The sequence below is a fragment of the Dendrobates tinctorius genome, unplaced genomic scaffold, assembly GCF_039654945.1.
Source record: "Dendrobates tinctorius isolate UK_male_01 unplaced genomic scaffold, ASM3965494v1 ptg000035l, whole genome shotgun sequence".
NCBI lineage: Eukaryota > Metazoa > Chordata > Amphibia > Anura > Dendrobatidae > Dendrobates > Dendrobates tinctorius.
In genome coordinates, this window is record NW_027361703.1 from 35,094,636 (window position 1) to 35,109,423 (window position 14,788).

The following is a 14,788-nucleotide window of genomic DNA, read 5'->3' on the forward strand; positions in this document are numbered from 1 at the left end:
AATATTCAATGCAATTTAGTTACGGACTCATTGCTAGTCCCTTCCAAACTCTCCAGTGCTTTGTTTCCATCCATTTCTGGGAGCTTCTTGAAGTATGTTTGGGGGTCATTGTCCTTCTGGAAGACCCATGACCTAGGATGCAAATCCAGCTTTCTGACACTGGGCACTATATTGTGACCCAAAATCCTGTGGTTATCTTCAGATTTCATTATGGCTTGTATACAGTTAAGGCACCCAGTTCCAGAGGCAGTGAAACAACCTCAAAATATCTTTGAACCTTCATCACATTTGACTGCAGTCACTGTGCTCTTTTCTTTGTAGGCCTCATTCCATTATTAGTAAACAGTAGAATGAAGTTCTTTACCAAAATGGTCTATCTTGGTCTTATCTTAACTGGAAGACGCTTTCCCAGAAGGATTTTGGTTTACTCGCATACATTTTGGCAAACTGTAGTGTAGCTTTTTTATGTCTGTGTCAGCAGTGGGGCCCTAGTAGGTCTCCTACCATAGTGTTTCATTTCATTCATAGTAATATAGTAACATAGTTAGCAAGGCCGAAAAAAGACATTTGTCCATCCAGTTCAGCCTATATTCCATCAGACTAAATCCCCAGATCTACGTCCTTCCAAAGAACCTAATAACTGTAAAATACAATATTGTTATGCTCCGGGAAGACATCCAGGCCTCTCTTGAACCCCTCGACTGAGTTCACCATCACCACCTCCTCAGGCAAGGAATTCCAGATTATTTTGGTTATTAGATCGTCACTCAGTCGTCTTTTTTCTAGACTAAATAATCCTAATTTTGCTAATCTCTCTGGGTATTGTAGTTCCCCATCGCCATAATTAATTTTCTTGCCCTCTTTTGTACTTGCTCTAGTTCCATTATATCCTTTCTGAGCACCGGTGCCCAAAACTGTACACAGTACTTCATGTGCGGTCTAACCAGGGCTTTGTACAGAGGCAGTATAATGCTCTCATCATGTGTATCCAGACCTCTTTTAATGCACCCCATGATTCTGTTTACCTTGGCAGCCGCTGCCTGGCACTGGCTGCTCCAGGTAAGTTTATCATTAACTAGGATCCCCAAATCCTTCTCCATGTCAGATTTACCCAGTGGTTTACCGTTCAGTGTTTAATGGTGATATTGATTCCTTCATCCCATGTCTAACTTTACATTTATCATTGTTAAACCGCATCTGCTACTTTTCAGCCCAAGTTTATAACTTATCCAGATCCATCTGTAGCAGAATACTATCTTCTCTTGTACTGACTACTTTACACAGTTTTGTATCATCTGCAAATATCGATATTTTACTGTGTAAACCTTCTACAAGATCGTTAATAAATATGTTGAAGAGAAAAGGTCCCAACACTGACCCCTGCGGTACCCCACTGGCAACAGCGACCCAGATAGAGAATAAACCATTTATAACCACCCTCTGCTTTCTATCACTAAGAAAGTGACTTACCCATTTACACACATTTTCCCCCAGACCCAGCAATCTCATTTTGTGTACCAACCTCTTGTGTGGCACGGTATCAAACGCTTTGGAAAAATCAAGATATACCACGTCCTATGATTCACCTTGGTCCAGTCTATAGCTTACCTCTTCATAAAAACTGATTATATTGGTTTGACAGGAGCAATTCCTCATTACCTCATGCTGATATGGAGTTAAACAGTTATTCTTATTAAGATAATCCAGAATAACATCCCTCAGAAACTCTTCAAATATTTTACCAACAATAGAGGTTAGACTTACTGGCCTATAATTTCCAAGTTCACTTTTAGAGCCTTTTTTGAATATTGGTGCCACATTTGCTATGCGCCAGTCCTGTGGAATGCTATAGATTCCCTAAATATAAGACATAATGGTTTGTTTATTACATTACTTAGTTCTCGTCGTACTTGTGGGTGTATGCCATTCGGAACCGATTTATCTATTTTAATCTTATTTAGCCGGTTTCACACCTCTTCTTGGGTTAGATTTGTGACCCTTAATATAGGGTTTTCTTTGTCTCTAGGCATTTCACCTAGCATTTAATTTTCCAATGTGAATACCGTGGAGAAGAAGGTGTTTAATAAATTAGCTTTTTCCTCATCATCTACAACCATTCTTCCCTCACAAATCAAATATCAACAGATAGTTCGCAATGACACTGATGTTCTGATAGCTTGAATTTCTTTGGCATTGATTGGGGCTGCTTATCCACCATCTGAACTATATTGCGTTTCAACCTTTCATCAACTTTTCTCTCCCGTCCACATCCAGGGAGATAAGGTACAGTGCCCTTGGTTGTAAACTTCTTGATTATGTTGCACACCGTGGATAATGGAACATCAAGATATCTGGAGATGAATATGTAACCTTGAGATTGTTTATATTGTTCAACAATTTTGGTTCTCAAGTCTCATACTATTCTCCTCTCCTCGTTCTGTTTTCCATGCTTAGTGTGGTGCACAAAGACACACATTTCAAAGATTGAGTCAACTTCTCCCCTTTTTATCTGGTCTGAGGTGTAATTTTCGTGTTGCCCACACCTGTTACTTGCCACAGGTGAATTTGAATGAGCATCATATGCTTGAAACAAAGTTGTTTACCCACAATTTTGAAAAAGTGCCAACAATATTATCTGGCCCATTTTGGGGGTTTTGTGTGAAATGATATCCAATTTACTTTACTTTTTCTGTTTTTTAGTGTTGCTTCAATGCACACAAAAAAATAAACATGTATATAATAAAACATGTGTAACTGCAATAATTTTCTGGGAGAAATACTTCATTTTCTGGAACAATTTCAAGGGTCCCAACACTTTTGGCCATGACAGTATAAGCCTAATTGCAGGGCTAGGAGCAGACATATCCTTGGTGCAACTGCATAGCCGCATAGAGGCCTAAGAGCTAAGAGGACCCATTTCCAATTCAAAAGCAGATGGAATTGTTCACTATGATGAGCTATGGGACTGCAAGGACCCTTATATTATTCTTGCACATGGGTCATTTTGGTTTCTGTCCATTAGAGGACTGGACCCTCTCCTTTCTCTACCAGTCTGTCATTGTTAGTTTGTTCACTGTAATTTATATTTATATTTTGTATGTAACCCCTTATGTACAATCATGTACAGATCAATGGTGCTCTAAAAATAAATAACTATAGCAGCATATGTTCTTTAAACTTACAAAATTATGTTCCCCAATTGCCCATAACAAGTATCACCTGAAAGCTGTGTGCAGGATGCGCAGCCCACTGTCTATAGGTAAGCTTGACTACCCTTTGTACGCTGAAGCTTGCTGCCAGGTCAGGAATTTACATCATTGTTTCACTGAACCAAAAATAGAAGGACATTTCCGCACCATGGCTAGTATAGAAATATATACTCACCATGTATTTTTCATGATTATACGTTGCCATTGTCCCATTACTATACCTGTAAGAAAAATGTAGCATTAGTATAAAGCATATTAGACAGAAATAAAGAGTAGCTAATGTACTAGGAGCTGTGAGATTCTGACCCTTACCCATTAACTTGTTTCTCTGGATCACATTTTGTATTCTTTTCTGTGCAGTCCTCTGTAAGTCATTAACACAAAGAACAATATAGTGAATCACATGAAAAGTGCTTTCTTATTTCTTTCGCACAAACTGTGTGACTATAAAATAACTGCTTTGTTAGTTGGCTTCAGATGGGTATTTAACAGGGGTTTCTTGAAAATGTCATCAGCAGACAGTGACGGCTGTGATCACCATACTCCTACATCCACCTAAACCTGTCATTTTAGAGCCAAAGTAGGAATATGTTGGAAATCTCACTATCCAGTAAGAAAATAAGAGAGTGAATTAGATGCATCGTAGTGGCAACACACGCATACACTTATCTAAGTGGGAAATAGTATGTACCGTCAAGTTCAAACACTTCATTGTGAATTCCGTCTGATGAATTAATTTGCATGGCATCAACTTCAGCCTCGGCATTAATGATTTGCTGAGCTACAGCTTCTACTATTGGCATCACCATAGCAGCTGTAGAGGTGTTGCTAAGCCACATGGAAAGGAAGCCGGTGCTGAACATAAATCCCAGCATTAACCTATAGACAAGGTATAAATAAAAATGATTTACTGATCTTTTCATATACTAGATATAGTAGACTACAACTTGTGAGCATCAACTCACAGGGAGGACAAGTAACCACCAGTCTCCATATATAAATATGTGACATATTAGTCTACAGTATATCAGTAGCTCATACCATGCAGGATTTACTCCCACCAGCATCACCATCCTTAAGGCAATTCTTTTGTGTAAATTCCATTTTTCTATTGAGGTTGCCAAACAAATCACCCCAGTCAGCAAAAGATGAAAATCTTTAAAATATGTAGAAGCAATCTGAAGACAAAAATACATACAAAATTATCTTCAAGTAGACTTTACTTGAATTAATAAATAACCACAGAACATTTGTAAATCCGTGCTCCATATTTTGGTTAAATGTTTGTGTGCTTTATTCTGTTTCCTTTTGGTTTCCATTGGGTCGGTCTGCGTCAGGACGCCAGATAAAATTTTCCAATTTTTTTAATGAAATATTGTAAATAGCGTAGCAACTTTCCTATTGCATATAGATGCATCCAATAAAAAACAAAACTTAGAAACCAGATCAGAGCAGGGAAGTGATGCTGTAGTGGTTGTCAGTTTTCATATAGTTTTCCACCAACTGATTACAAACTTTTTATTGCTTGAGGAAAGTGACAACATGACAGTTAATTGTTAATTTCTGTACTTTCAGTTTTCAATTTTGCAAATCATACCCTCTACAAAACTGTAAAAACACCAACATATGGGCAATTTAATAAATGACTTGGTATATATTAGTATTGCTTTACCTTCTGTTTTCATTGCCTTGTTTTTATATGGTATAAATGTGTGTGAACATGGTCAGGAAGAACCAGTGAACTCCCTGATTCTCTACTAGGCATAGACTGAAACAAAACACTAGGACTCTTGAAATCCAGTACAAGACAAAGGGCCCAATTCATCAAAGTTTTCAAACCAGAATTCAGCTGTAAAAGCTTTGAAAAAATAGAAAAATTTAGGTGCAACTTGTAGTTGGGCTTAAATTGGCGACTCATGGGGCTTTCACAACAGTTTTTCCCAATTTTGACAAAATGGGCAGAATTGGGTTGGGGTGCCACCGCTTGTCTAATTCATGACGAGGTGTGGTTTTCCCTACTCCAGAAATCTCACACCAGTACTTAGACGCTCCAGATTCATAAAGAAGCTTGCACCGCTACATGAATCAGACGCGTGTGACTCCAGCATGCCCCTCATAAGGACCAGCATGAAAACCAATGGTCTTGTTAAATAGGTTCTAAAATGTTCTGAACCTGTCTGTAGTGCATGAATATCACTTGCTGCTGGATTTTAACACTTGTTTTCAAAAATAGTTTATTAGTCATATTGGTGATATCACCTATGTATATAATATCAATATTAGAATACCGTATATACTCGCGTATAAGCCGACCTGAGTATAAGCCGAGGCACCAAATTTTACCACGGAAAACTGGGTAAGCTTATTGACTCGAGTATAAGCCAGGTATGCATTGTCCCCCTCATCCCTATCCTGGCTTGCATGGCTCCCCGTCTCTATCCTGGTATGCATGGTTCCCCGTCCTTGTCATTGTATACATAGCTCCCTCGGTCCCTGTCATTTTATGCATGGGTCCCCTGGTCCCTGTCATTGTATGCATGGCTCCCCCCGGTCCCTGTCATTATATGCATGGCTCCCCTGGTCCCAGTCAGTATATTCATGGCTCCCCTGGTCCCAGTCATTGTATGCATGGCGGCTCCCCCAGTCCCAGTCATTGTATGCAGGGCTCCCCTGGTCCCTATCCTGCCTGCGTGCCCTCACTGGATCTCGCCTGCAGCTCTTCCTGCGATGTCGTGGCCCTGCTCATTAAGGTAATGAATATGCACTCCACACCTATGGGAGTGGAGAGGCGTGCATATTCAATACCTTCATGAGCGGGGCCACGTGATCGCTCGGCAGGAATAGTTGCTGGCATCGGAAAGATGCAGCGACGGGCACGCAGGAAGGTGAGTATGTGTGCTGGAAGCCGGCGGCTGCAGCTGGCACTGTGCACTATTACAGCAGCGGTACAGGCTTTAGCCACAGCCACCGGCTCCTGCCTCTGTGACCCGCTGCTCCACCGCTCCCCTCCACCGCCGGCTTTCTGGGACAATTGACTTGTGTATAAGCCTAGGTGGGCGTTTTCAGCACACAAAAAATGTGTATATACATGTGTATATATGATATATAATATTCTCTATTTTATATACAGTGGGTACAGAAAGTGTTCAGACCCCTTTAAATTTTTCACTCTTTGTTTTATTGCAGCCATTTGGTAAATTCAAAAAAAGTTATTTTTTTCTCATTAATGTACACTCTGCACCCCATCTTGACTGAAAAAAACAGAAATGTAGAAATTTTTGCAAATTTATTAAAAAAGAAAAACTGAAATATCACATGGTCTTAAATATTTAGACCTTTTGCTCGGTATTGAGTAGAATCACCTCTTTGAGCTAGTACAGCCATGAATCTTTTTGGGAATGATGCGACAAGTTTTTCACACTGGATTTGGGGATCTTCTGCGATTCTTCCTTGCAGTTCTGTCATGTTGGATGGTGAATGTTGGTGGACAGCCATTTTTGTGTCTCTCAATAGATGCTCAATTGGGTTTACGTCAGGGCTCTGGCTGGACCAGTCAAGAATGGTCACAGAGTTGTTCTGAAGCCACTCCTTTGTTATTTTAGCTGTGTGCTTAGGGTCATTGTCTTGTTGGAAGGTGAACCTTCGTCAAAGTCTGAGGTCCGGAGCACTCTGGAAGAGGTTTTCATCCAGGATATCTCTGTATTTGGCTGGATTGATGCTTCCTTCAATTGCAACCAGTCATCCTGTCCCTGCAGCTGAAAAACATGATGCTGCCACCATCATGTTTCACTGTTGGGATTGTATTGGGCAGGTGATGAGCAGTGCCTCGTTTTCGCCACACATACCGCTTAGAATTATCACCAAAAAGTTCTATTTTTGTCTCATCAGACCAGAGAATATTATTTCTCATAGTCTGGTAGTCCTTCATGTGTTTTTTAGCAAATGCTATGTGGACTTTCATATGTCTGGCACTGAGGAGAGGTTGCTTGTTGCAGTGATAGTTGACTTTGTAGAACTTTTTCCCATTTCCCTACTGCATCTGTGGAGCTCAGCCACAGTGATCTTAGGGTTCTTCTTTACCTCTCTCACCAAGGCTCTTCTCCCATGATTTCTCAGTTTGGCTGGACGGCCAGGTCTAGGAAGACTTCTGGTGGTCCCAAACTTCTTCCATTTATGGATTATGGAGGCTACTGTGCTCTTAGGAACCTTGAGTACTGCAGAAAATATTTTGCAACCTTAGCCAGATCTGTGCCTTGCCACAATTCTGCCTCTGAGCTCTTTGGCCAGTTCCCTTGACCTCATGATTCTCATTTGATCTGACATGCACTGTGAGCTGTGAGGTCTTATATACTGTAGACAGGTGTGTGCCTTTACAAATAAAGTTCTATCAGTTTAATTAAGCACAGCTGGACTCCAGTGAAGGAGTAGAACTATCTCAAGGAGTATCACAAGGAAATGGACAGCATGTGACTTAAATATGAGTGTCTGAGCAAATGGTCAGAACACTTATGACCATGTGATATTTTAGTTTTTCTTTTTTAATAAATTTGCAAAACTTTCAACATTTCTGTTTTTTTTCAGTCAAGATGGGGTGCAGAGTGTACATTAATGAGAAAAAAATGAACTTTTTTGAATTTACCAAATGGCTGCAATGAAACAAAGAATGAAAAAAATTAAAGGGGTCTGAATACTTTCCATAACCACTGTATAACTGATGAATATACTCTTGGAAATTTTTCTTTCTGTTGCTCAAAAGTAACTCAGCCCAACTGACTGTCAAAATTAACACATAGACAGTTTAATCAATGCAAGCAGTTGTGCACTTACTGTTTTAGAAGGCAGGATCCCAAACAATGGAAACATTAAAGCCGGAATAAATGCAGTCACTGAAAGAGGCAAAGCTTCTGATAGCCAGAACACAGCTACTACAAAGAGCACAAATGCACATTCTGCTTCCTGCAATCAGAAGAACGCAACATTGAAATTAGAACCATGGAATGTGAATGTGTAGATTAAAGTGCATCTGTCATTTCAGGTGAGATTTCAGAATACGTTTTCATGTATTTATATATAATAATAATAATTTTATTTCTATAGCACCGATATATTCCGCAGCACTTTACATTTTAGAGGGGACTTGTACAGATAATAGACATTACAGCATAACAATAAACACATAGATCAAAACAGATACTAAGAGGAATGAGGGCCCTGCTCGCAACTTACAATCTATGCTTAAAAGGGGAGAAAGGTAGATGGTAACAATTGCTTTTATTGTTCGGACCAGCCAAAGTTTAAGAATCGAGTGTACATGTAATGCTGCATGAACCGGTTATCAGCCTAAGTATGTAACAATACAGACACAGAGGGCTAATGGATGCATAAAGCATGTGAGAACATAATGCGAGGAACCTGGCTATGGTAAAAATTTTGAGTGCGCAACACAGGGGTAGTTAGGTTAATGTGTTGAGGCGGTAGGCCAGTCTAACCAAATGCGCTTTTAAGGCATGCTTAAAACTGTGGGAATTGGAGATTAATTGTATTAACCTCGGTAGTGCATTCCAAAGAATTGGTGCAGCACGTGAAAAGTCTTGGAGATGGGAGTGGGAGGTTCTGAATATTGATGATGTTAACTTCAGGTCATCAGCAGAAAGGTAGACTGAGATGAGGGATTAGATGTAGGATGTGCTGAGCCATGGAGTGCTTTGTGGGTGAGGGTAATAAGTTTGTACTGGATTCTGGAGTGGATGGGTAACCAGTGTATTGACTGGCACAAGGTAGAGGCATCGGTGTAAGGATTGGTGAGGAATATGATCCTGGCTGCAGCATTCAAGATAGATTGGAGAGGGGAGAGTTTGGAAAGAGGGAGACCGATTAGTAGAGAGTTACAATAGTCCTGACAAGAATGAATAAGAGAAACAGTAAGAGTTTTTGCAGAGTCGAAAGCAAGAAAGGGAGGAATTCTAGAAATGTTTTTGAGGTGCAGATAACAAGAGTGAGCAAGTGATCGAATGTGGGGGGTGAATGAAAGCTCGGAATCAAGCATGACCCAAAGACAGCGGGCATGTTGCTGGGGAGTAATGGTAGAACCACACACAGAAATGGCAATGTCAGGCATTGGTACTTTAGTAGAGGAAGGAAACACAAGGAGTTCCGGTTATGACAGGTTCAGTTTCAGATAGAGGGAGGACATCATGTTAGAGACAGTGGTATGACAATCACTGGTGTTTTCTAAAAAGGCAGGCATGATGTCAGGAGAAGAAGTGTATAAAATATATATATATATATATATATATATATATATGTATAATAACACGATTTCTGGCCATTATCTGACTTCTATACAGCATTTTACACCATCTTTAATGTTAAGTTTTGTCTGAAATTGTGACTGGAGATCAGCTACTATGCTGTCTTCCATGAACAGAGCAAAGAAGAGGCATTTCTGCTCTTTTTTCCCTGTAAAGCAAATGTTCAGAAGTAGTACTAGTTGCATAGAAGAGATTATGCATTAGTACCAAGCTGTGCTGCTGTGAATCCAGCTCTGAGGTAAGCTAAGTCAATAAATTACTGCTGGACATCTGTTGCTCCTGCCTAGGCTTGTTTCCTCATTCTGCTCCTTACTCCTACCCCCATCCTCTTTCCATTGGCTAATGATTGTAAGCAGGGGCGGACACTGACAGCTTGGGACCCCTGTGCAAGAAATGTGTCTGGGCCCCCCTACTTTTATGGCGACAAAGCTACATATATATAGCCACACACACACACATGCATATATATTACATAGTCTCCTTTATTATGTATATTGCCGTCCCTCATACAGTGCCCTCTCTTGCTATGTACAGCACTGTCCCTTACATACTGAATTATTTAGAGCCCTTGATTTTATTACTTGGCTAATGGAGCATGGGAAAGCTTCTTTTCTAATGGGGAGATAATGGACTGGTAGTCTGGTCACCGGCTCCTCCATCAGCAGTCATTTTATATCTCACAAGAGAGCGGACTATGTAATAAAATAGGGCACTGTGAATAACAAAAATAGCAAGAATACACCATGTAAGAGACAGCATTGTGCATAACAGCAGAGGAAACTATATAATAAGGGAGGGCACCATATATAACTAAAGAGGATGGTATGTAATAAGGAAGGTGCTATATATAACAAAAGACGAAACTATATAACAAAGGATGGTATTATGCATAATAAGTGAGTACACTATACACTAAGGGCCTGTGCTATGTATAATAAGTGAGTACACTATATACTAAGAGACTGTGTTAAAAGGAACCTGTCACCTGTTTTGGCCGCTATAAGATGCAGCCACTGCCTTTCAGAGCTTATCTACAGCACTCTATAATGCTGTAGATAAGCCCCCGATCTGACCTGAAAGATAAGAAAAATAAGTTTTATTATGCTCACCTGGGTGGGCGGTCCAGTCCGATGGGTGCCGCAGGTCGGGCACGGCGCCTCCCATAATCTTGCAATGCCACCCTCCTGCTTGCTTCATGGCTCCCAGGCATCACGCTCCTGCACAGGTGTACTTATCTGCGCTGCTGGGTGCAGAGCAAAGTACTGCAGTGAACAGGCGCTGGGAAAGGTTAGAAAGGCCCAGCACCTGTGTACTGCAATACTTTACTCTGCCCTCAACAGGGCAGATAAGTAAGCCTGCGCCAGAGCGCGATGCCAGGGAGCCTTGAACCAAGCAGGAGGGTGGCATCACAAGAAGATGGGAGGTGCCGGACCTGGACCTGCGACACCCATCGGACCGGACCGCACCCCCCCCCAGGTGAGTATGATAAAACTTATTTTTCTTCACTTCTTTCATTGAACCTGTCACCTGTTTTGGCCACATCTTATAGCAGCCAAAACAGGTGACAGGTTCATTTTAAACATAATAAGCGATAATAACGTTTTCCTCCACCTCCCCCTGTTCCTAAATCTATTATAAATCCCCCTTCCTCCCTTCCCAATCCCCCATATCCCTCATTGTTCTCCTCCATTGTTGTCCTCTCCCCCACCCTCATCATTGCCTTCTCCCCCAGCACCCCATCATTGCCCTTTCCACCACATCTATCATTGCTTTCTCCCCCACCACCCCATCATTGTCCATTCCACCACCTCCATCATTTCCTCCTCCCTTATCACCCCCATCATTGCCCTTTCCACCATCATTGTCGTTTCCACTACCACCATCACTGCCTTTTCCCCCACCACCCCCATCATTGCCCATTTCACAACCTCTATCATTTCTTCCTCCCCCACCACCCCATTATTGCCCTTTCCACCATGGCCATCATCGTCCTTTACACCACCACAATCATTGCCTTTTCCTCACCACCCCATCATTGTCCATTCCACCATTTCCATCATTGCTTTCTCCCCCACCACCACCATCATTGCCCATTCCACCACCTCCATCATTTTCTCCTCTCCACCACCCCATTATTGCCTTCTCTCTAATCACCCCTATCATTCCTGCACACACACACTCACTTCACCGCATTCTCTCCCGCCGCAGCATCACCTTCGCCTACAGCTATACACACACATACGCACACACTCTCACTCACCTCACCATATGCTCTCCCACAGCATCACCTTCGGCTGCAGCTTCCTCTCTCTGGCACAGACATCAGCTGCGGTGCTGGATGACGTCATCCAGCTGTGCCGCTGACTGCTGTGAGAGAGACAGGAAGCACGGGCAGGAAGCTGGACAGATCATTGCAGATCTGCTGCCATTTTCTCTTGTAGGCAGCGGAGCTGCAGGGATCTCTCCCTGCCCTCCGTCGCACATGATGGCAATCTGGCCAGGGCCCCATGGAGCCTCGGGGCCGCATAAGGGTGGTTTCACATTAGCGCTTTTTAAGCGCACGCACGGCCGGGGGTAGCTCCGCCCCCAAGCCGGCTCTCTGCCCAGCGTGCCCGCCCCTTGCTTGTAGCGCCGCCTCCTAGCGCACAACGGCGCCTGCGATCGGCGCACCCTATCTTTAGCATAGGGTGCGCAGATCGTGCGCAGGCCGTGCGCTAGTTGCGCTTTGACCTGCGCTGCGCACTTTTGACGGTGCGCCGTGCGCGCCAAAATCAAACTTTTCGGATTTTGGCGTGCAACTAGCGCACGGCCTGCGCACGATCTGCGCACCCTATGCTAAAGATAGGGTGCGCCGATCGCAGGCGCCGCTGTGTGCTAGGAGGCGGCGCTACAAGCAAGGGGCGGGCACGCTGGGCAGAGAGCCAGCTCGGGGGCGGAGCTACCCCCGGCCGTGCGTGCGCTTAAAAAGCGCTAATGTGAAACCACCCTAAACTGGTCACATTGTCCTCATTATTAGCCACCCTGCAGGGGCCCCCTGGAGCCTCTGGGCCGCTTTGCAGCTGCATCGGCGGCACATGCGGTTTGTCCGCCCATGATTGTAAGCTTACTAGCAGGAGCAATGTGTTACTCCATAATGTCTGAAATTGTTTGTGAATATCCCCTCTGAATTGTAAAGTATTGTGAAATATGCTGAGATATATAGTTTTGAAGTAAGCAGTAGTAGTGATGTTATAAAGTCAGTTGCATACATAGATACATAACTGTTGTTTTTTTATGTGTTACAGGAGTTTTGCTGCTCTTAAACATCAGGCTACCAGTCCACGGGCAACTGTTAGCATTGCCTCTAGTAGAGTTACACGCCTGAGCCTAAATTTGTCTTTCTCCATGTTCGTATTTTAAAGCCTCTTTAAAAGAAATTTAGGGATTACCCAGTGGATTGTTTAAAAAAGCAGAGCACAAGACAAGTTTTGAAAAGTGTCTAGAAAAATGGGCACAATTAAGATGACCTATGTAATGCACCAAATTGAATATATTAGACATTCTTCATGAATAATACTGGGATAAATGTCTGACGAGTTGACCTAACCTGCTTAGTGAAATGTACCAGATATAGCTTTTTGGTGCACCATATTGATAATTCGATAAGTTTAGTTCAATGAAGATTATTTTCACCTTGTGATAAAATTGTTGCATCCTATGACACTATTCTCATTTCACTATTCAGTATGGATTAGAAAATTAAAGTCTGAATTCGGTAAATCTATATGGATGCACTTACAGTATGAACTATATTATGCACTAACTGAAGAGCCCAGCGTTGCCCGGGGCATAGTAAATAACTGCCGTCCCGCTTCTCTCCCTCAGCAGCCCCGCTCTGTACTTGCCATTCAGCTCTCTCCCGCTGAAACCCAGCTCTACACCCGCCGTCCCGCATTCTCCCTCAGCAGTCCTGCTCTCCAGCCACCATCCCGCTATCTCACTCCGCAGCCTCTGTCTCCACTGGCTGTACTGCTCACTCCCGGAGAGGTGCCGTCACTTCTGCCGGAGAGGATGGCAGCACCCTGCGCCGCCTGCTGCTGCTTTTTTCGTCTCTTCCCTGCCTGAACTCTTGGTAGATGCGAGATCCTGGGCAGTGAAAGGACTTGTGGTAATGTCATGACCATGTGACCAGTCACATGCTTGGGAGGAGGAGTCAGATGCAGAGCTGTGCTGGTGCCTGAGAAGTGTCAGCTGGTGTCACATAGCAGGGTCTTATATCACATCACTGGGGAAAGTATAGTAACCCGGTATACATGGGATCAGAGGGTCCCTGCAGCAGAGCTGTGTGTGCAATGTATGTGAGGCCAAGTTGTGTGTCACAAATGTTGTCGGGTTTCCCTACATACACACACACATACACTCAACTTTATATATATATATATATATATATATATATATATATATATATAGATATTCACATGCGGTGCGAGAGGAACAATACAAGGGCATAGTGGGGATGGTATGCTACTGCTTTTACATAGCAAAAAATAAACATTTCTATAATCTTGAGGCCATAAGGCATGTCAGATTTTCAAATGTAAATAGGATATAAACAAACATCATATTCCACAAAAATAAAATTGGCTTTGTGAGGAACTACATAATGGAACATTACCTGACCGCCTATTGAAATTAGACAACTACCATAGTTTATTAAGATTAAGAGATTAACATTTTCATAAGGCCACTAATCTGATTTAGGCATTCAGGACATTGAAAAAGGCTACAATAAAAGGTTCACGTTAAGTAGTTTCCTGTGAGATGCTGTGAGGGAATCTGACACTGATGGAAGCTGTGAGTTGGCCATAGCTGAGCGTTACGTCTTGTCACCTGGCAACAACAAAGTAAAGATAAATCCTGACCTTGTATACTGAGAAAAATAAGTTCATTTTTATTATTTATATAGCGCCATTAATTCCATGGTGCTGTACATGAGAAGGGGGGTTACATACAAAGTTATAAATATCGTTAACAGTAAACAAGTTTCCACAACAAATTTACAATGACAGATTGCTACAGAGGGGAGAGGACCCTGTCCATGCAGACTTACATTCTACGGGATAGCGGGGAAAAGACAGAGGGTCGGGGGTGCAGCAGCTCTGGTGGTGGTGAGGTGGCAGAATGATTATTGCAGTCTGTAAGTGTTAGGCGTCAGGTTCCTGTCGCTGCACAGCGGGAATCCTGAGCTTTACTTCCAGCAGTCTCCCATTCCTCTCCAGCCACAGAGGA

The 14,788-nt window shown here is 42.6% G+C and overlaps 1 protein-coding gene across 1 annotated transcript in view; it reads right to left on the minus strand.

Annotated features, from left to right (window-relative positions):
* The window catches only part of SLC13A1 (solute carrier family 13 member 1), a 62,520-nt gene that overhangs the window by 36,778 nt on the left and 10,954 nt on the right, over window positions 1-14,788 (minus strand). Inside the window, exons 2-6 of the mRNA XM_073573404.1 lie at window positions 8,037-8,165; window positions 4,251-4,387; window positions 3,901-4,088; window positions 3,522-3,573; window positions 3,385-3,430 (exon numbers count right to left, since the gene is read on the minus strand). Of these exons, the coding sequence (XP_073429505.1) occupies window positions 3,385-3,430; window positions 3,522-3,573; window positions 3,901-4,088; window positions 4,251-4,387; window positions 8,037-8,165 (552 nt within the window). The remainder of the gene's footprint in view (window positions 1-3,384; window positions 3,431-3,521; window positions 3,574-3,900; window positions 4,089-4,250; window positions 4,388-8,036; window positions 8,166-14,788) is intronic.